The sequence below is a fragment of the Caenorhabditis remanei genome, chromosome V (assembly GCF_010183535.1).
Source record: "Caenorhabditis remanei strain PX506 chromosome V, whole genome shotgun sequence".
NCBI classification, from domain to species: domain Eukaryota; kingdom Metazoa; phylum Nematoda; class Chromadorea; order Rhabditida; family Rhabditidae; genus Caenorhabditis; species Caenorhabditis remanei.
In genome coordinates, this window is record NC_071332.1 from 20,672,264 (window position 1) to 20,694,318 (window position 22,055).

Below are 22,055 nucleotides of genomic sequence, written 5' to 3' on the forward strand. Positions count from 1 at the left end.
CCTTCTCAGGTCTAACCAACTTTTTAAATCCTTTAAATCTCTCTCTCCCAAATTCTACATTTCTTTGTTTAAAACATATGTCCTCCCTCTCCTGGAATACTGTTGCACTGTATATTCCCCTCCTGTCTCTAGTATCCTTTCTCACTCTCTTGAAAAACCCCTCCGTCTTTATTCTCGTAAAGTCCTTCAACGCTGTAATATTTCATATTCTTCCTACCCCCACCGGCTCGAAATCCTTAACTTAGTCTCCCTCCGTCACCGCCGTCTCAAAGCCCAACTCCTTCTTCTTTATAGCTTTATTAGCGGTGCCACTTATTTCCCCAACCTTAAATTTCATGTCAAAATCTCTCAATCACTTCGACGTCCCATGACCTTAATTTGTTGCCATCCCTCTATCCCCGATTTTTTTGCATCCTCCATTCCAATTTGGAATGCTATCACTGCTAATGTCCCCCAATTCCTTCCTCCATCTAAATTCGAAACTCTCCTTAACTCCTCTATTACCCGTTTTTAGTATTTTAGTTCATTGTCTTACTCTCCCCCGGTTTTCTTCTCTTCCTCAAACTTGCTAACTCCTTTAATTTTTCTCCCGGTTATTTTACCCCCTATTCCAATTCTCACACACTTTCCTTCATTTTATTACTAGTCCATCTCGTGAGGGATGTATCTAGTCTCCCCCTTTTTAATGTATTCCTTTCGTTATTTTACTTCTGTCAATAAATATATATATATAAGAGCTTTCTGGGACCCAGCCCATGCCAATGGCTGCGAGTCTGTCGCCATCAGAAATTATGACAAATGAAACAAAAAACCTAATTAAATAAAATTACGCACAAGTTTATTAATTTTCAAAAAACTATAAAACTAACGAGTAAAGAGTGGCATTTTACACGGATTGATATATAAAACTATGTACCATATAATATGATTATGAAATACATATAGAAAAAACGGTTATTAAAATAGAAATACGTACAAGACTATTTATTCTCCACTTAGCCATCCAATTCTCAGAATCTATTGCACTTTTGATTTTTTCCGCATTCTCTTCATAAGCGGAGAATGTCTGGAAGTACCGGCCTTCTCCGCACGGCATCCGGAAAGTGTGAATGTTTTGAATGACGGCTCCACTGAAGAAATTGAAAATTATATTTAGTTCGCTTTGAATGGGATTGCAAACTCACATCCTTCTGGCCTCCGATTCAAGAAATAAGGGATCATCCTCGTATCTCAACTTTATGTTGACCAGCATATAGCTGATCGGGTCCAGCATTCTTCGCATACAACTCCATCGACTCATATCAAACGGATTCGTGGCCACCTCCGTATTCCCGTCACCTCCGCTGTCTTCAATTCTTGGTCTTTTCTGCAAGAAAAGATTTCGGAATTAATTTTACCTAAATTTCATCACTTACTCTTCTCATTTCACTTGAAGACGATTCGCTTCTTTCATTACCGGCGATGATTAGTGAGCCGGAACCATTTCTCGTATTGTCTTGCGGCACGGTTGGCGCATTTCTCGCTAACAGTTGGTTGAGAAGATCGCTGGCAACAGATCTTGCGCGAACTGGTGTCATCGATGTTGGGTCGAATGGAGTTGCCATGTCCGCGGATGGAGGATTGATGAAAGCGTTATCCATCGTATCACTCGATTGTCGCCTAATCGAAATCAGATCATTGTTGATTGGCGGATCCTCTGATTCCTCATCCGATACGGGAATCGTGAAATGACGGGTGGTCCGATACCGAAATGACGGGCAGTCCATCATTTCTCTGAAACGAAAATATCTTTTAGAAGGCTGTATAACAGTTTTCTTACCTCAAAATTTTCATTTTCCACGTTTCCTGATGGTGGTGTCACATCACTTGCCTCGTCACCCACTGACGTTGACGGTTCTCCAGTGTGAGGTGCATTGGTATTGTTGGTTGTTGGTCGTGGCGGTGCTCCAGATGTGAAGGAAGATGACGTCATCTGGAATTATCAAGAATGATTATCTTATCGGCTACTTTCCGCAGTTTTCACAGTTACTAATAGTCCTCTTTTCACGCGCCATTTGTGCAAAAATCTCACAACAGTCATGAAGACCTTACCGGGTAGACATTTAGATTGAATTTGACGTTGACGTTGTGAAGATTCACTTGTGTAATGTCAATGTTTTGGTGTAGAGTTCCATCCACGTTGACTGTGTTGTTGATCAGGCTCATGGTACCTGAAAAACGCACTAGTTGAAACATAGAATGAAGAGTCACAAGAAAAAAATGTGCGGAAATTTTGAAAAAATAAAACCTTAAAGACAAAATAAATTGAAAGTGAACAAGACATTTTTGGAAACAATTTTTTCGAAAAAAGGGCGTAGTACGGTATTAAAGGCGCAATGTTTTTTCGAATATAAATTTTTAAAATTAATTTTTAGACATGCTTTTTCAAATTATTTTTCAACTTTTGAAAGATTTCTTTTTGCAAGTTTTAAAATAACACAAATAACACGATTTATAAAAAATATGAGATTGTGCTAAAGCTACTGAAAATTAATAAGAAACGCGTGGTAAAAACTGCAAAACAATTTGATTTTTTTTCGTGGAAGTTTATTCACTCAAAAAAAATCCGAAGGTAGATCACAGTGATCGCTTTCTATTTGCAAAATATATAGGTGCGTCTGAAAACTAGAAATACATTTTGAAATGTTTAATTTCTTCCGATGTCATCTGGGTTGGCGCATGTCTCTCCAATAGATTACGGAGAACCTTTCCGGCGATCTTTTCTTGGCGGATAGGTGTTTCAGAAGTTGGATTATCCATCGCATCAACGTGCTGAAACGACAAAGTGTGTCTTTTAAAAGGCTGGATAACAAGTTTCTTATATTATCTGTATATGGGGATTTCGTTGATTCGGACCGACACTGAATGCATTTTAAATTAACCATAAATGGGGTACATAGATTTCGGCTAGTGCTTCATTTGGGCTAGCTTGGCGGCTACAACTCTTTGGAGAGTGCTTGTAGACAAATGTCCTCAATTACAAAAACGGAGCTCTGGGATTAATATACAAGTCAACAAACATTCGATATCAGTGCACAGTCACTGACTCCGCGACACTGACTCAAGGCTGATAAATGGTGAGACACAAACTATAGAAAAGAGAGTGGCAACAGGATGTTAACCGTTCCGTGATACCAAGCTTCCCGAATTTAATTCAAAGTGATCTCTCTTTGCTGACTCCGTTTTGACAATACTAGGATTTCAGATTCCTGAATATCTGAAAAATAGAGGAAACAGTGCAAGAATTTAATAAAACATTCTACATTCTAAATCAATCAAAAAACAATATATAAAACTAACGAGTCGGAAATGATCGCACACTATTCACATGAAAAGCAAACTGAGAATACTATTTGGTATTGACGTGGAAGGAAAAAAAGAAAAAATAGATAAGGCTAGGGAAGAGGAATGTTGCGACACCATGTCGGTAAGAGAATATATTCGAAAAGTGAGAATTAAATAGAATTTAAAGGGGTAAAAGGAGGTGGATAAAAAAGGATTTGTTACACGGATCAATATTTGAATCTTAATTAATATATAGAATTGGGAAGATTAATGAATGGAAGCGGGAAGAAAAACGCCGTATTTAAGCTACAGTTACCAAAATATAAAATCGATTTTCCGAATCCGAAACGCTCGCTTATCTTCTGCGACTACGGTATCTTGTATTTGGAAGATCCCCGTCTCCGCTGGTCTCACGTCTTTAATACGTCTCGACAAGCTCCCTCCACCACCCTTGTCCAATATCGTTTAGATGGCTTCTGAATTCGGAGACGAATCGTGGACATCGAAGAATCTCTGACGCTTGAGCGTCCAATGTATCCCTCACAGTCTTGTAAAGTTCGCGGTTTCTTGTAAATCTGAAAAAAAATGTCATTAAATTCAAATTCACTAGAAAGAACTTACCTGGAACAGTAAGAAATTAATCTGAACACGTTACTGCAGCCCAGCGAATGGCAGAAGAACGGTTGAGAATCCGTCGCTATCTGAAATTATAACAAATGAGCCACAATATCCTAATTAGATAGAAATACATACAAGACTCGACATTCTCCACTTCTCCATCCAGTTTTCCGCGTTAATCACAGTTCGAATCTTGTCGGCGTGTTCGTCGTACGCTGTGAAAGTTTGAACGTAGATGTCATCACCATAAGGCATCCGAAAAGAGTTAATTTGTTGGATTTCGGCTTCACTGAAGGAATTAAAAATTTATATTTTGTTCGATTTGAATGGGTATGCAAACTCACATCCTTCTGCTTTCCGACTCAAGAAATGAGGGATCATCCTCGTTTCTCAACTAATAAGGTTTCCTGGTCGTTTTGTAACTTTACGTTCACAATCATAAAGCTGATCGAATCGAGGACTCTTGGTTTTTTCTGGAAGAAAATATTTCAGAAACAATTTCACTTAAATTTCACCACTTACTCTTCGGATTTCACTTGATGGCTGTTCCCTTCTCTCAGTCCCGGATACGGCGACAGGAGACTGTGTTGGATCGGAAAAGACCAATGAACCAGAGTTTTTTCTTGTTACAACATCTGAAGACGCATTTGGGGCGTTTCTTGATAACCGTCTGCTCAGAAGATCGTTGGCAAAAGTTCCACTTTGAACCGGCGTCATTGATGTCGAATCTGATGACATTTCTGCGGAGGAAGGAACAATAAAAGCGTTTTCCATCGCATCATAGTCCTGATTATCAGCACTCAATTGTGGTGTTCCCTCTGGCACTTGAGTATGAATTGATGATGATGCAACATTGTTTCCCGGTGGTGGTCTATGAATATCATCATCATTGGAAGCTCGTCGATTATTTGAAGACTGATCAATTGGGATTGGCGGGCCCGGTACGGGGATGATCGTCGGAACCACGACCGCCAACTGATCAGATTCTCTTATCATAACTTCTGAAGGTTCGTTCGGCGTATTACTGGCTAACAGATTGCGAAGCAACTGTTCGGCGAACGTTTCCGGGCGAGCAGATCGCATTGACGTGTCCGGTCCTATCTGCTGCACATCCGACTGTGCTTTTGGCGCTGGCGATTCAGTGATACCATTGGATGATGAGGCGGCCGGATTTCTTGGCGACGCGAAGTGGACGGAGAGAGAGTTCGGTGAAGGAGGCTCATTTTCATTCGAAGATCCTCGCCTATTGTGAATTGGCAGATCCGGTGCGTCGGATGCCGGAAGAATGATGAGCGGCTCCTCAGCAACGTGGTCACCCTGAAACAAAAATGTATTTTTAAAGGCTGGATAACAGTATTCTTACCTGGATTGCGAATGCGGATCGATCTTGTGGATCTTGTTGATCTTGCGGCACATCCGACTCTGCTCTTGGCGCTGGCGATCCATTGAAACCTATTGAAGGTACGTCCGGTAGGGGAATGACGGCCGGTATATCAATTCTCTGAAACGAAAATGTCTTTTAGAAGGTTGGATAACTGTTTTCTTACCTCAGAACATTCAACGTTATCGGATGGAGAAGCTTCAGGGGGGAACGTATTCATCGTCTTCGAACCAAGTGGCGCGTTCCCCACTGACGTTGCCGGCTTTCCCGGATGAGGTCCATTGGAACTGTTCGTTGGTGGTCGTGGCGGTGTTCCAGATGTGAAGAATGGAGACGTCATCTGGAATTATTAAGAATGATTACTTTCTCGCCTACTTTTCGCTACAGTTACGCAGCTTTCACAGTTTTTGCAACTGTTATGCGACAAGATTCTAACAGTTCCACCGCAATAACAAAAAATCAGAAAATATGTATGCAAAAGTTATACAACTTTTACGGTATTGTGACTGATAGTTCTCTTGTCACGCGATAGTTGCAACAATCTCACAACAGTCATGAAGACCTTACCGGGAAGACGTTTACATTGAATTGCACGTTGACGTTGTGAAGATTCACTTGTGTAATATCAATGTTTTGATGTAGAGTTCCATCCACGTTGACTGTGTTGTTGATCAGGGTCATGGTACCTGAAAAACGCACTAGTTAAAACATAGAATGAAGAGACACAAGAAAAAAATGTGCGGAATTTTTGAAAAATAAAACCATAATGGCAAAATAAATTGAAAGTGAACAAGACATTTTTAAAAACTATTTTTTCGAAAAAATGCGTAGTACGGTATTAAAGGCGCAATGTGTTTTCAAATATAAATGTTTCAAATTAACTTTTAGACATGCTTTTTCAAATGATTTGTCAACTTTTGAAAGATTTTTTTGCAATTTTTAAAAATAAAACGAAATATTTTTTTTAAAATCAGATTGTGCTAAAGCTGCTGAAAATTAATAAGAAACGCGTGGAAAAACTGAAAAAATTGTTTTTTTTTCTTGAAAGTTTATTCACTGAAAATACAAAAAATCCGAAAGTAGATCACAGTGATCGCTTTCTACGTGCGAAATATAATGGTGGGTCTGAAAACTGGAAATAAATTTTGAAATGTTTAATTTCTTCTGATGTCATCTGAGTTGGCGCGTATCTCTCCAATGGATTACGGAGAAACTTTCCGGGTTAGCTTGGCGGCCACAACTCTTTGAAGAGTGCTCGTAGACAAATGTCCTCAATTACAAAAACAGAGCTCTGGGTTTATTATACAAGCCCACAAACATTCACTGTTATTGCGCAATCACTGACTCCGTGACACTGACTCATAGTTCAAATCATCTCTCTGCTGACTCCGTTTTGACACTACCAGAATTTCAGACTCCTGAATATCTGAAAAATAGAGGAAACAGTTCAAGAATTAAATGAAACATTCTACATTTCATACCAACTCAAAACGCATTAAAAATAATAAATACTATATTATGTGGTATTGGAGTGGAAAAAAACAAATGAAAAATAGATAAGCCAGAAATTGAGGGGTTAAAAGAAATCAATAGAAATATGACATTTTACACGGATTGATATATAAAAATATGTAATATCTGATATGATTATTAATTTAAATGAAAAAAACGGGAAGAATTGCGTTGGGGTCTACATAAAACAAAACAAAAAATTAATGATAATGATCCGGAATCTTCTGCGAGGACGGAATCTCCTTCTTGGAAGCTCGCCGTTCCCTCTGGCCTCACGTTCATCATACGTCTTCACAATCTCTGTTCACCATGCCTGTCCAAGAAGATTCAAATGCTGTTTGAACTCATCGACGAGTCCTGGGCAGCTGAGAATTTCTCGCACTGTTTCTTGAGCGTCCAATTTATCCCTCACTGTCTTGTACATTTCACGACTTCTCGTCAACCTGAGAAAAAAGATTTCATTAAATAAAATTCACTTGAAAGAACTTACTTGGTGCTGTACGTCACGAGTTTGAACAGATTCCCGCAACCCATCGCATAGAAGAAGAACGGTTGAGCGTCTGTCGCTATCTGAAATTATGACAAATGAGCCAAAATATCCTAATTAAATAGAAATACGTACAAGATTATTTATTCTGTGCCATCCAATTCTCCGAAACTATTGAACTTTTGATTTTTTCCGCATTTTCTTTATGAGCGGAGAATGTTTGGAAGTACCGGCCTTCTCCGCACGGCATCCGGTAAGTGTGAATGTTTTGAATGACGGCTCCACTGAAGAAATTGAAAATTATATTTTATTCGCTTTGAATGGGAATGCAAACTCACATCTTTCTGGCCTCCGATTCGAGTAAGGAGGTGTCATCCTCGTATCTCAACTTTATGTTGACCACCATAAAGCTGATCGGGTCCAGCGTTTTTCGCATACAACTCCATCGACTCATATCAAACGCATTGCTCGTGGACACCTCTGTATTCCCGTCACTTCCGCTATCTTCCATTCTCGGAATCTTCTGCAAGAAAAGATTTCAGAATTAATTTTACCTAAATTTCATCACTTACTCTTCGCACTTTGCGCATTCAGCGTTTACGGTTCACTTGTGCCATCATTCATTGCATTATACCTGAAAAAATAAAAATAATAAGTGAGATGTTAGAACCGATTTATTCGAGAGAAGTTAAAGAAAATGTGAGGAGAACCCGATGGAAGAAAAGTGAGATATCGGAAACAGAATGAGGATGAATTAAAAGGAAATTACTAAGAAATTGCTTAGAAGAGAAAAAGAAAACATGACGGATCAGCACACGAAACTATTTTCTCCAAAAAAACCGCAAGGAAATTTTTGATCTCTTCTCTAAAAACAAATTTTTTTTGAAAAAATCGCGCCTGAAACTTTATTTCTTTTAACTTTTAGCTAAGAGCGCTAGGTCGGAAATTTAAATAAATTCAAAAACAAAGTTCAAAATAAATTTTCGCGGCCGAAACACGCCAGTGCACAAATGCTCTACCGTGTTTCATAATTATTGATTTTTATTGCAAAAATGTGTTTAATATCAACGAACATTAACCAAAACCGCTACCATTTGATGGTTTACATCGAGCATAATATAAACATTTCTGGCTCGTCGGTTGGTGTGGTTTTAGGGGTCTCCGGAGCGGTTTCTAACGCCGAAATGGTAGCATCCTCGTTGGCAACTGGATCTTCCATCTGAAATTTGAAAAAAAAATGAAAAATTCGGTGAAAAACCGATGAAAATGAAGGAAAGAGAAAATAGATTTAATTCAAATATCTGCTGCGGTGTTTGCGTACCCGGCATTATTAATGACAAACAATTCGCGAATTAATACATTTTTCGCATAAAATGGAATAAAATGAAGAGAAATGGAAAGTAAAAATGGGATTTTTGAGAAGAAAATTAATTGTTAAAAATTTACAGCTCAACATCTTCAGAGAGCTCACTATAAACACCTACTACATCTACTTTATTTAAAACTCTGACAATTATTGTAAGGTATTCGGATGAATCCCTTAGGCCTGCTCGGCTCTTTGTCTAAAGCCCACAGTTGTTTCACCAAATATGACACTTTCAGAAGTCAATAATTTCGCGTCGAAACTGCTCGCCTCCGCTCACAGTCTCGTCGCCACAATTCCTAGGCCTGCAACTGTCATCGCCGCCGTCGTCGTGTCTGCTGTCTCTCTCGTCGCCAACACTCTCTCTCCGCCACCGCCACAACGACACTCCGCCACCACGAGGACTGTTTGACCTGGCGCTCAACCGCCATGGCGCCAACCTATGGATTTACTAACTCCGCCCCCTTTTCACCACTATATAAGCTGAGAATTCCCTTTCTCTAGGCAGTTCTTACGGGTGAACTTGCACCAGTCCCTATTTCTCCTTGTAACTTGTTTTCACCCATTCTCTTGTAACATCTGAGTTAACTAATAAACTAGTAGTTGAGTATAAAAGTCTTCCGTTGTTACTTTATAAACAATTAAAATGCTATAATCAAGAAGAATCCTTACCTATAAACCGATCGGTTTTCATAACCCGGTACACATCAGTTATACATTAAAAGCATTAAACAAGAAAAAGGGCAAAATATTTGTAAAATGGGAACGGGCTAGGAACGAAGTACATTTGACATGAAATAGAGTTTTTGGGAGGGGGGGGGAGATTGAGAAATAGCGATATTCACAATTTAAGGTATCATTTTGAGGGGTGACAAAACAAGAAGTTTACGGGGAGAAAAAATTGAGACATTGATTAACAATAAAACTTTAAAAACTAGTCATTCAACAAAACGGGGGAGAAATCATTGAAAATCAAGAAATATAAAAATAGGAATTCGGGCAACGAGATATGGGGATATGAGATACAGAGAGTGAAATGAATTCTATTCATCGCGTGGATCGCAGCAATCTGTTCGCCAATCGAACAGCTGTCGCGGCGTCTCTGGCAAAATGATCGATCGTGGTTCTGATAATGTCGTGAAAATCCTTCTTCCCTTTTTCGTTGAGATCCATTTCGCTTTTATTAATGAAACTTTCGTCGGCCAAGCACGATTTGACATGATTTGTGCATTGGGAATTGCCTAATACTTTGTTGTAGCTCTCATTCGTGGGACACCTGAATAAGAACAATTTGAATGTTTTTACGTTGGAATCGAAAGAAACTTACTTGGTAGTGTACATTATGAAACGAAGTGGGAGATCCAAAGTGATGTGGTGGGCGAAGAATGGTGTTGCAGTATCTTTGATCTGAATTTTGGACGATTGAAACAAAGTTGAGTACTTCAGAATAACGTACAATTTCTGACAATGCCCACTTTTGCTTCCACTCTAACTTGTTGCATTCTTTGCTTATCCTTTGTTTCTCACTTCTATTCTGCACTTCAAAATGTTGAATGTAGCGATTTTGGCCGACGGGCATTTTCTCGGTCATGACATTTGATACTGTCACGTTGCTAAAATTTTCGTTAATTATTTGTTTTGAACAGGGAAGCTGCAAAAGTAAACTGACTGTTTTTTCGTTTCTGTTTCAAGAATGGATACTTCTTGCGGATCGGCCAGGGAGACATTGATGTAACTGAATGTGTATGTCGGTATTGAATTGATGAAAACATCTGTGCTGTTGACACTTCCGGGCGCCAGTGGACACAAACCATCATCCGTCTCCGCCCTCCTTTTACGGTTCTGACGAGGAATCGAAGGGGTGACAGGGACAGAACGTGTAGCTAGCAGCTTCGATCCCGATCGTTCAGCAACTACAACATCGTTGTTTTGCAGTGTTTGTACCGCGTTGATTGCACCGAAGTCACGATCCCTCTGAAAAAGACAAGTTTTAAAAATTACACAAAAAAAGAAATTCAACAGTTTTAAATTCTTAACTTTTGTGTTTTTAAAGTGGTTTCTATTAAAGACAAAAACTACTGACTGGGACTTGATTTTTTTGTTTGATTTTCCACTAATAACAATGATGAATGACCAGAATAGTTGCTCTCATCAGGTATTCTAAGACTCTTACCTCAAATGTAGGTGCCATCGTATCCAAGTTCTGAGCCAAATGTACATTAGTTGATGAAGTATCCCTCATTGGAGTATTAGCAATTAGCTCATCAATTAATTGAGCATCATTGATTGGAGCATTATCCATTTGAACATTGATTGAAAGCGCATCACCCATTGGAATGTCAGCTAGTGGTTAATCAATTAATTGAGCATTATCCATTTCAACATCAATGAATTGACCATCAATGATTGGAGCATGAGCTGTTTCACCATCAGCTGTTTGAACCTCCTCGGTTTGAGCAGCAGCAGTTTCATCATCAGTTAAAAGAGTCTCAGCAAGTGGAGCATCATCCATTTCAACATCAGTTAAACAATCATCATTCATTGAAATTTCAGCAATACGTGCATCAGTTGATTGAACAGCACCAAATTGAGCACCACCAGCATCAGCTGTTTCAGCATTACCCATAGGAGCATCAGTTGTTACAACAACAGTTGTTATTTCAGCAGGTGTCTGAGCCTCCGTTGTGTCAGCAGTTTGAGTTGAGCCATCAGGTCCTCTCGTATCTTCAGCATCTCTTCTTTCCATACCCGAGACTTCTGCTAGCGTGCCGACGCTCGAGGATTTGTTCGATGGAATGATTGCATTTGTTATGGGGGGCGACCGATTCTCCTCGGGAATCTGAAATTAAATACACTTTTATCAAAGGTACAGTTGAAACAAGTCTAAATTCTTACCACAGCTTGTTGCTCATTATCCACCAGTTGGTCCTGATACGGAAGAGCAATTGGTGCCAGCATTCCAATTATGCCTTGTTGATTTGACACATTTGCTGTTGGCGGCGGAACTTCATTCTCGTCATCTGGGTGTCCTTCTGGAAGGGTTGTAGCATTCGTAGTTCTGTTCGGAGCATCACCATTGTCGTTCTGCCCGTATTCTCTTGATCTTGTTGCACCCTAAAATATTTATTGATTTTTTTTTTCAAAATTCAGGATTTAGATGGTTATACCTCATTTTGGTGATAATTGGACGGTGGAGGGTTTTCTTCTGGCGGAAGGATGGGGCCACGAAGATTTTCTGAAATAATTTAGATTGATTTTTCAGAAGAAATGTTTGTTTTTGAAATTTAAAAAGAGCTCCGTCATTTTTGAGTGAAGAAAATTTATTTTTAATTAACTTTTTAATCTGTCCCATTCTAGTTATTCCCGAACTTACTGGAGTGACGATGATGTTGCATATGTTGTTTATGGTGTAATTGACATGTTCACCATGTACATTCACAAAGAATGTGTATTGGTTCATAACCCTGAAAAATGCATAATTAAATAGAGGGTAGAAAAAGGAAAAGTTACGAAGGTGTCAGAAATAATTTAGATTGATTTTTCAGAAGAAACGTTAATTTTTGCAATTAAAAGAGAGCTCTCTTATTTTCGAGAGAAGAAAATTCATTTCAAAATAAAAAATGCTGTTTTAGAATTGTGTAGAGAGCCTTATCCGCATTCATACTGTGGAAAAAAACGTTCAAAAGAAATTTTCGCGGCCGAAACACGCCAGTGCACAAAGGCTCTACCGTGTTTTAGACCGCGAAATTTTTTTTTTTGAAAATCATTGGCCAAACTTTATTTTTTCACAGTTTTTTTCCCAAAACAAGTATTTCGCAGAGAAGAAAAAGTAAAATAAAACAATAGTTTTAAAACATTTTCGTTGACACAAGCGGAGTACGGTACTAAAGGCGCAATGCATTTTTCGCTGATTGAAGAAAATACGTTTTTAGACTTGTAAATGCATATTCCAATATATTTTCTTTTCCAGACTTCGAAAACAAAAAACTAAAAGGAAATGTTTGATCTCCTCTAAAAAAACAAAATTTTTGAAAAAATTGCAGGTCTGAAACTTTATTTCTTTAATTTTTAGCGCTATGTCGGGAGTATGAAACTTTTAGTTTTAGAATTATTATGACTGAACTATCCACTCAATCAATGCAAAAAATACTGGTTTCATATATTAATTCTGGTCGAAAATAGCAGACTTGCAAGATTCCGGGCCGGGCCGGCCCGGTCGGCCCGGATTTGAATTTTTGAATTTTTTTCACTACAATTTTTTGTCCAAAAATTTATTTTCTGAAAATTTTTCATATTTTTCTTCAAGTATATTTTTCAAAAACCTTCGAAACCTACAAAAAATTGTTTTTAAGAAATATTTTTCAAAAAAAATCAGGAAATTTTCGAAAAAAAATTTGAATTTTTTTCAGTACTGAACTTCCGCGCCGACCGGGCCGGGCCGTAGAAATTTTCATTCCGGCCCGTTGCAAGTCTGGAAAATGGTAATTTTTCATTTTCGATTTCGTAAATATTATTCAACCTTAGCGCGAAACGGCAGTTGTTCAGTTCACTGCGTTTCTTTCAGCGTTTTTAGTCTGGTTTCACTTATGCATCTACCCACGAAGAAAAATTGTACCATTTAATTCATTTTTTTGCAAATTAATTCTATTCACGAATGCAAATAAATGCATTAATCTGCTGTTTTGTACCGTAATCACAAGCACTGAAGAATTTGTCGGCGCAAAATATCGCAAGCTGGAAATTCCATGCGCCTTTAACTTTTGTATGGGCGATTTTTGTGTGGATTTACAAGCGAAGTGGATTTACGGGCGGCCACACAAAAGTTAAAGGCGCATGGAATTTCCAGCTTGCGATATTTTGCGCCGACAAATTCTTCAGTGCTTGTGATTACGGTACAAAACAGCAGATTAATGCATTTATTTGCATTCGTGAATAGAATTAATTTGCAAAAAAATGCATTAAATGGTACAATTTTTCTTCGTGGGTAGATGCATTATCGCTTATTAGTTTTCCATAAATCGATCAAATTTGAAAACAATTTTTTTTTCTCCGTCAATGATTTTCTACTTTTTCATTGTGTCTTTGATGTGCAAAAACACTGTTTAATTTTAAAAATCAAAAAAACTCAATTGCTAAAATTATTTATTTTCAGAAAAGAAATAATTATGCAACGACAAATGCTTCTGGTTTGCCGGCTCCAGGAAGCGAGTGTATCCGGACGAAAAATGAAATCCGTTGTCCAATCATGTGAGTTTTATGATTATTTTCCTTATTTCTACTAAAATTATTTATTTTCAGAAAAGAAATAATACAGCAACAAAAAAAGGCGTCTGGTTTGCCCTTGTCAACGTGGAATTGAAGTCACCAAAAGACGAATCACGTCTTCAAGCCGAAGCTCATCGCCTGTAAGTCAAAAATTCAAGATTTTTTGAAAAATAATAAATTATTTTCAGAAATGTCACCAACAGTTAGATCTGGATTCCGTGTGGAAACAACCGTTTCGTCCAAGCATTCATGGTTTGTGGCACGGAAAATAGGGACCGAATGAGAGCGGAAAGAGTCAAGGAGGACTACTGGAAAACCTGTTGGAACATCGGGAACCTTATGGGTGATGCAACTCCATTTCTCTGGGGACTCATCCGAGAGACACAAGTCTTCAAGCTAATTCTCTGTGCATCAAAGTAAGCGATTCTAGTTTTTCACCAATAAATCATCATTTTTCTTCATTTCAGACTCTCGAATGATGAAAGAGACACGTCGCAATTGGAGGGTGTGCTTGGAAACATCAATCGGCGTCCATTCATGAGTCGGTGTGTTCAAGATACAGGATTCAACGATGATTTCAAAAGGAATTTGAACAATGGAGGACTTGGTGAATGGGAGAGACTGATGCAATGGATCGATTTGGATGATGCGCAAAGACTCGAGAACGACCGGAATGCTCCAGGGTCATCAACTAGCTAATTAATGTGATTTTGTGTTTTCTTGTAAATAGTGTACCGACGATTTAGTTTTATAGTATTTTAAATTTGTTTCAAATAAACAATTTTTAAACCAGTTTTTGGTATGTTTTCTTTCTTTTTCAGATGAATTTGAATCAGATTCCAAAGACTGAATTTCTATTAGAAATTGCTTGTTGATAAAAAATTAATTGTTGAAAAACGAGAAAATACACATGTGACCAACTTGTAGAATTGTAAGTTTTTCGACTCGACAGCAGAAATTAACTATTTTTAACATAAATTTTTTTTTTAATTTAATGTGTTTGTATCAAACACTTTATCGCTTTCATTTCAACATGGTTAATTTCGAGACAGTGTCTCCAAGTCAGTGATTGCCCAATCACATCAAGTGTTTGTGGCGTTGTATATCAAACCCAGATCTATATTTTTGTAGTTAAGCATATTCGTCCACAAGCATTCTCCGAAAGAGTTATAGTTTCTCCAACGAACTAACACATTCGAAAAGGAACGAGTTGGAGGCCCGATAACTCTTCAGGTGACACTCTGAAACAAAGTTGTCAACTACAGAAATAAAACCCTGCTATTTAATAATCTATATTTTCACAAATAACGAATTATTAACAAACGAAAACGGCTGTATGTTTGTGTGTGTATGTGTGTATCGAGAGACACAAATCTTCAAACTTATCGTCTGCGCATCGAAATAAGTTCTTCTAGTTTTTCAGCACTAAGTCACCCCTTTCATTCCTTTCAGACTTTCGAACAATGAAAAAGACACGTCAAGATTGAGTGGAGTTCTTGGAAGCATCGGGCGGTCATGAGTCGGTGCCTCCTTCAAGATGACCAATTCAACAATTATTTCGAGTGAAAATTGGGCAATCGAAGACGTGGTGAATGGGAGAAGAAGCATACTTGCAACGGCCTGGTCGGCCCGGGTCACAGTACAAAAATTTGAAAATTTGAATTTTTTCGAAATTTTTTTGATTTTTTCGCGAAAAAGTCGAATTTTCGACTATGTTTTTACATATCGATAAAACTCAAGTGTACATAGGGTTTTTGACTATTTTTGATGAAAATTTTAAAAAATTTCGAAAAATGTTGTGAAAAAATTGTGCTCATTTTTTGACTCCGGGTCGACCGGGTCGGGCCGTTATTTTGCAAGTATGAGAAGAAGGGTTTATATTGTCCTAAGCAGGTTTTGGAACAAGGGAGTCAGTTTGGAGTTATAGGTCGTGACCTATATCATTGGAAAGCTTAGAAAACGCTGATTCCAAATATATATTCAGTTTTTCCTTCGAGGTCTGGTATTCGAGAAAAATGAGGCCAAATTTGCCACACCCGTTTTTTTTGAATACCAGACCTCCAGGGCAAAAACTGAGCATATATTCGGAATCACCGTTTTCTAAGCTTTCCAATGGCATAGGTAGGTCACATGTCATATCTCCAAACTGACCTTCCCCTAGTGAGGCTATAAATGAATATTTCCAGCAACTAAAATTCCATTCCCCATACTTCGCTGACATCCCAGATGATCAGGGTTGTGGAGCGGGGTTAACAAGGAAAATGGATCCTAGCTTAATCGAGAAAACCCTTTAAATTGCTCATGGAGTTCGTGAGGAGTTGTCATCTGCCACTCTCCGCGAGTTGTTAAGAGCCGCTGCTCTATTCGATATGAAAGATGTCATCCGTTACTGTCAATCACAGATAATCATAAATTCAGAAACTCGAGAAATGGATAAATTCGAGCTTCGATTCGCTTCCTATTTCAATGCTCACATCTACTTGGCTCACTGGCTCAGTAATATAAAGTCGATTTGTGAATTGAAGAAGATTCTGAAGGCTCTAGATCTCCAGAGGATGACATCTGAATCTATGAAACAATGCGTCAAGTTTTTCTTGAAGAATTAGAGTAATTAAAAGAGTAAAAAAGTGAATTTCAAATATAATTTTACAAAATAAAACAATTATTCATCTCCGGCCGTTGTCCATTGTCTATAGTACTCAGCAGTCAACGTCCTGTAGCCACCCTCCGCTTTCCAGTATTTCAGATAGTTCTCCTCGAGGAATCCCATAAAGTCGTGGACTGCATCCATAAACTTCTGGAAGAAAAATTTGATTGAAAAATTAATAAATTTCTAGATTACCTCCATAAAATAGTCGTTCCAATCGGATACCTGAAGGAGCTCATCGAGTTTCGTAAGCATCCGAACCATATGAACAATACCGTAGTGTTCGGAGAATCTAACAGTGTCCGTTGGAATGTCGAGGACACTTTTGAATCTCACATTCTTCTTTGTCGCTTCGCGGCGCAGAAGAGCGCTGTGTTGAAGGCGTTCCTTTTCGGTGAGCAGGAAGTTGCTGGAAAAATAAAATATTTTTGGGAAAATGGGGTGGTTTTGGTCGTTTCCATGGTTATCATCTTTCTAAATCAGAGAAAAATGTTCAGTTTTAAAGGAAAACCGCCCTAGGTGCGAAGAAAATGAAAAATGTCTGGCAGTTAGAGACACCCTCCTCTTCTAACGCTCTCTCTCGCTACCCCTCGTCATCCGACGACTTTCTGAAGCCGATTTCAGATGAAAAAAGTGAAATTTGAAACGATTTTTGCATTCATGTTGAAAAGAATCCAATTAGCTTCATTTTTATACAAAAATGATAAAAATCGGTTCAGGACCAGCTGAGAATAAGATGAACGAAGGATTTTCGTTGGGAAAATGTGATTTTCGAGATTTTTCGGCTTTTTTTGGTTTTCAACAAATTTGAGACAGAAACAATAGGAACATTGAAAAACAGACTGTGTTTTTCTACAAAAAATTGGCTGAAAATCTGAGAAAATCTCGAAAAATAACGAAAAATATAATTTTCCACAAGAAAAGCCGTTTCCCCTCCAATTCTGAATTAAAATTTTCAAATTTACTATCAAAAGATAGCCCATCGGATTCTCTACAACATGAATACAATAATTATTTCGAAAATTAAAATCTTCCATCTGAAATAGGCTTCTGTATGTCGAGCACAACGAGAGAGCATGTCGAGAGAGGAGAGTGTCTCTAACCGCCAGACATTTTTGCTTTCAGCGGCGGGTCGTTTTTCACCGATTTTCACCAATTTTCCTTACTTTTCCACAATTTTTCCATGAAAACGGTGTTGTGACCGTTAAAAAGAAGATTTTCTCATCAAAATTTGCAAAGAAATCATGAAAATCGATGGGAAAACCCTTCAAGACAAGAAAATGGAGGGGTTGTTAAGCGAAAATGCAGTTTTCCGTCGATTTTTAGTCGAAAATGGTGGAAATATGTGAAGTAATGCCTGAAAATTCCAATAAAAAGTGTGAAAAGTTATGGGAATCGATGAAAAATTGCAATAACGTTGAACAATTCCACTTTTCTCTGTTTCGATGCAGTTTCCGTCGATTTTCATGATTTTTTTGGAATTTCAGATGAGAGAAAATGTTTAAAAAGCTTCTCTCCAATACTCAGATCAATATTTTCATTGAAAAATCGTGAAAAAGTTATGAAAATCGGTGAAAAACGACTCGGCACTGAAAGTAGAAATGTCTGGCGGTTAGAGACACTCTCCTCTTTCGATATTTATGCTCTCTGGTCGATCCTCGCAGTTCGTGACGGCGTTCGTCGTCGTTCAGAAGCCTATTTCAGATGGAAAACTTGAATTTTCGAGATCACTATTGTATTCATGTTGTAGAGAATCCGTTGGGCTATCTTTTGGTAGAAAATTTGAAAATTTTAATTCAGAATTGTGCTAATCCGGAGGTTTTTCGGGGGAAAATGATATTTTTTCGTTATTTTTCGAGATTTTCACAGCTTTTCAATCAGTATTTTTCACAAAAACATTGTCTGTCTTTCAGTGTTTCTATTATTTCTGTCTGAAGTTCATTGTACACTTCGAAAAATCTCGAAAATCACATTTTCCCACTGAAAATCTTCCGTCCTTATCATTCTCAGCTGGTATTGAAACTGATTTCTATAATTTTGGTATAAAAATGTAGCTAATCGGATTCTGTTCAACATGAATGCAAGAATCGTTTCAAAAATTCGCTTTTTTAATCTAAAATTTGGTTCAGAAAGTCGGAACTAACGAGAGAGTGCGTTAAAAAAGGAGGGTGTCTCTAACTGCCAGACATGTTTCATTTTCATTGCGCCGAGTCGATTTTAGGGGAATTTCAGCTGGTACTGAACCGATTTTTATGATTTTTGTATCAAAATGTAGTTGATCAGATTCGATTCATCGTGAATGGTAGAAAAATTGGAGAAATGTCTGCAAATTCGAATAAAAGCTGTGATACGTCTAAAAACCATCAAAGCACGCTTCTCCACGTCGAATAATGGTGGCACTCACTTCAAACTAGCGTTGAAGTATTCAACAAGTGATCTGATAGCTCCTTTTCTTCACCAACACTTTCTTCTTTTCCCTCGTCGCACTGTCACCATCCTTAATCGAAGCCAGTTCTCGTTGCTCATCTTTCTCCATTTTCGCCAGGTACTCTCGAATGATTGTATCGATCGAATGAGTCACCGGGAGTTCCGGAATGAAATCTTTTCCCAACAGACTGTGATCTTCTCCTAACACTTTCAGCAGTCCCGGAGGCAGTTCCACTTTCAGACAAACTGAGTGTGTGGGTTCTTCTGTGGAAGTGGATGGTTCACACGGGTCCGTCGATTCTTGTTCTCCTTCTTTTCCCTTCTTCGGACGCCCTGGCTTTCTGCTAGAAGGTCCCGCTTTCTCTACAGCTCCTCCTGCCTTCGGCGGATTCCCAATAATAATATTTTTCATCGCCTCCGCTGGCGGAATGTTATGATTTCTCTGATAATCCTCCAGTGTTCCTTTGAACATTTTTCCCTCCTCCTCTCCGAATGGTACCAATTCATCGTGTCGTTTTCCATAGCTGATGTAGTGAACATTGTAGTTGTCAACACCTCGAACCACTCGAATCGCCGTCACTTTTGCCTGGTAGGGTGTGGTGTTCTCGTAGAGGCACACGAACTTCTCGCCGACTTTGAAGAGAGCATCCATCTGGAAAAATGAGATTTCAGGGTTTTTTTTTCCCAAGATTTGGTTTTAGCGATAGATATTTCAGTCGATTCTGAACATATTTCCCTGAATTCTGTGATAATTTTAACTTTTAGCTTTAAAATTAATGAAATCGAGCAAAACCTTTTGAAAAATGTTTTGAAAGCAATATCTTTTTTTGGCGAAATGGGTGAATTTTCCATAGAAATCCATAGAAATCGAAATTCAAGAGACTAGTCTTAAAATGTTCTTTTAACAATTTCTTCTGGTTTTTAAGAGTTTTACTCGGAAAATATTTGGATTATTTTATTGGAATGCTCAATTCACACGTTTTCAGAGTTTTTGCGGAAACACTGTCGAATTTTGTTATTAATTTGGTGATATGTATATTTTTGAGGTCTCCGATAAAAATTCAAGCCGAAAAATAACATTTAAAGGCAGTTTTACACCATAAAATGAGAAATAAGCTTAAAAAAAAGGTCTGAAAGTTCCCCGTAAATCGACACCAAACCTCGATTTTTCGTACGCAGACACCGTATTATACGCAATATTGCGGTCTTTTTATCAACCAACACCTATAGGATCAAAAGTGAAAAGAGAAAAATTCACTAGGAAAATGGGGAAAAACATAATTGCAACGGGTCGATTTGAGAATTTTCACCGGCCGTGCCCGGTCGGCCCGGTGAATGTGTTTTTTACATATTGATAAAAGGCAAGTTTATATAGGAATGTTTACTATTTTTGACGAAAATTTCACACGGAAGTCGGAAGTTTGAAGTCGGAAGTCGGAAGTCAGAATTAGATTTTTTCTCAAACTTTCATAAACTCCAAGAGAAAAATCATGAAATTCGCGAAAATCAGTGAAAAATTAGTTTTTGGCTGAAGAAAAGCCTATTTTCTGTCCTTTTAAACCATTTTTTCATGCATTTCTGTGAATTGCACTTATCGAAAATTCCACAGTTATGGAATGACGGAAGTCGGAAGCAAAATTCCTTATCCGGAAGTGGGAAGTCGGAAGTCGGAATTCCATGCAACTCTGGTTCGGACCCAACTTCCTTCTTCCTTCTTCCGGGCTTTTTTCACTTCCTTCTTCCCTTTTCAAAAATTTTACTTCCGCACAGCTCTGATGTGGTCGTCTTTTCGCTGCATATTTTGAGCTCTTTGGATAGAACGTGTATTTCCAAATTTGAAATCTTGGATATGTGCTCTGAAGTCGCAAATTAAAATTTTTTCGATTCAGAATAATGTACCTTCTTCAATATTTGAACAAGAAGTGAAGACATTTGGAAGGCGGGAGAGTCACCGGTTATACGATAATTCATGTAGAATTTCGTGAGATCAATGCTTTGAAATTCATCAGTCCCGTTTATTATGCGGCGTGTGTCGAGATTTCGGTGCTCCAATAACTTTACAAGTGAACGGGCTTTTACAGTATGATATAGTGAGTTCACGGAACATTGGAGGCAGGGCTGGGAAATTCCGGGCCGGACTGGGCCGAGCCGACTGAAAAATTTTCCTCGACCCGGCCAGCCCGGCCCTGTCGGCCCGGTCGGTCCGGCTCCTGTAGAAATTTTAAATATCTTGAAAAAATCTTGAATTTTTTTTGCAAAAAAGTGGATTTTTCGACTGTGTTTTAGAACATCGGTAAAAGCCTTAGCGTACAAGAAATTTAGAGAATTTCCGGGCCGGGCCGGGCCGGGCCGGAAGAATTTTTTGACAGCCCGGCCCGGGATTTCCCAACCCTGATTCCCTGATTAGAGGCAATTAAGTGGCTTCTCATGTGGAGCTGGCAATCCTTCCTGAAAAGATAATTTTTTATCATATAAGACGGTCGAAATTTCAAAATTTCTTGCTCACGAATTTATTTTCTTAAAAGTTGAGAAATTCTGTACTAGTACATATTCATTTCTTAGTTTTAGACTTCGTTCAAAAATGTGTGAAAAATCATGATGTAGAACAAATTTGCTTCAATTTGATCTGCTCACGTAATTTTCTGTTCTTTTTTCATAGTTGGTTCAAAAGTACAGAATCGGTATCGATACCGATTCTGTACCAAGAAATTCCTCCAGATTCGGTATTCATACCGATTCTGTACTCTGCATAAAAGATCACGTGAAAACATTTATTTTCGAAGTTTATTCAAAAGTACAGAATCGGTATCGATACCGATTCTGTACCAAACAACAACATTGTAAATTCTTGATAAAAGGTCACGTGAATAATTGGAAATCCACGGTTTCGTATTGTCAAATTTTATTTATAATTATTTTCGGTTACGTGGATTCACATCTGATGTTCATCGAGTGGATAAACTGACAAAAATGACAATTTTCGATGAATATTCACCTAGATTTTGTAATTAGATTTTGATCAACTTCACCT

The 22,055-nt window shown here is 38.2% G+C and overlaps 7 protein-coding genes across 7 annotated transcripts; 2 read left to right on the plus strand and 5 right to left on the minus strand.

The window, feature by feature from the left end:
- Nucleotides 1-3,742: 3,742 nt before the first annotated feature.
- GCK72_021649 (uncharacterized protein) lies at nucleotides 3,743-6,004 on the minus strand (the record flags this gene model as incomplete). Its single annotated transcript, XM_053734401.1, has 8 exons — nucleotides 3,743-3,899; nucleotides 3,946-4,025; nucleotides 4,078-4,231; nucleotides 4,366-4,415; nucleotides 4,465-5,259; nucleotides 5,306-5,443; nucleotides 5,490-5,663; nucleotides 5,891-6,004. 8 exons carry the CDS (start codon nucleotides 6,002-6,004, stop codon nucleotides 3,743-3,745), a joined length of 1,662 nt encoding a protein of 553 aa, XP_053583314.1.
- A 1,135-nt stretch (nucleotides 6,005-7,139) lies between these two features.
- GCK72_021650 (uncharacterized protein) lies at nucleotides 7,140-7,833 on the minus strand (the record flags this gene model as incomplete). Its single annotated transcript, XM_053734402.1, has 4 exons — nucleotides 7,140-7,278; nucleotides 7,326-7,405; nucleotides 7,495-7,606; nucleotides 7,661-7,833. 4 exons carry the CDS (start codon nucleotides 7,831-7,833, stop codon nucleotides 7,140-7,142), a joined length of 504 nt encoding a protein of 167 aa, XP_053583315.1.
- A 1,899-nt stretch (nucleotides 7,834-9,732) lies between these two features.
- GCK72_021651 (uncharacterized protein) lies at nucleotides 9,733-10,987 on the minus strand (the record flags this gene model as incomplete). The annotated part of the gene is made up of 5 exons (XM_053734403.1): nucleotides 9,733-9,961; nucleotides 10,013-10,092; nucleotides 10,142-10,298; nucleotides 10,355-10,659; nucleotides 10,859-10,987. 5 exons carry the CDS (start codon nucleotides 10,985-10,987, stop codon nucleotides 9,733-9,735), a joined length of 900 nt encoding a protein of 299 aa, XP_053583316.1.
- A 48-nt stretch (nucleotides 10,988-11,035) lies between these two features.
- Nucleotides 11,036-12,080, minus strand: GCK72_021652 (uncharacterized protein; the record flags this gene model as incomplete). The annotated part of the gene is made up of 4 exons (XM_053734404.1): nucleotides 11,036-11,524; nucleotides 11,581-11,799; nucleotides 11,853-11,920; nucleotides 12,059-12,080. 4 exons carry the CDS (start codon nucleotides 12,078-12,080, stop codon nucleotides 11,036-11,038), a joined length of 798 nt encoding a protein of 265 aa, XP_053583317.1.
- A 2,119-nt stretch (nucleotides 12,081-14,199) lies between these two features.
- GCK72_021653 (uncharacterized protein) lies at nucleotides 14,200-14,649 on the plus strand (the record flags this gene model as incomplete). The annotated part of the gene is made up of 2 exons (XM_053734405.1): nucleotides 14,200-14,366; nucleotides 14,418-14,649. 2 exons carry the CDS (start codon nucleotides 14,200-14,202, stop codon nucleotides 14,647-14,649), a joined length of 399 nt encoding a protein of 132 aa, XP_053583318.1.
- A 1,670-nt stretch (nucleotides 14,650-16,319) lies between these two features.
- Nucleotides 16,320-16,556, plus strand: GCK72_021654 (uncharacterized protein; the record flags this gene model as incomplete). Its single annotated transcript, XM_053734406.1, has 1 exon — nucleotides 16,320-16,556. The coding sequence occupies one exon, from the start codon at nucleotides 16,320-16,322 to the stop codon at nucleotides 16,554-16,556; it is 237 nt and encodes a 78-aa protein (XP_053583319.1).
- Nucleotides 16,557-16,612: 56 nt separating this feature from the next.
- Nucleotides 16,613-20,995, minus strand: GCK72_021655 (uncharacterized protein; the record flags this gene model as incomplete). The annotated part of the gene is made up of 4 exons (XM_053734407.1): nucleotides 16,613-16,747; nucleotides 16,793-17,006; nucleotides 19,060-19,676; nucleotides 20,924-20,995. The coding sequence occupies 4 exons, from the start codon at nucleotides 20,993-20,995 to the stop codon at nucleotides 16,613-16,615; spliced, it is 1,038 nt and encodes a 345-aa protein (XP_053583320.1).
- Between the last annotated feature and the right edge of the window lie 1,060 nt (nucleotides 20,996-22,055).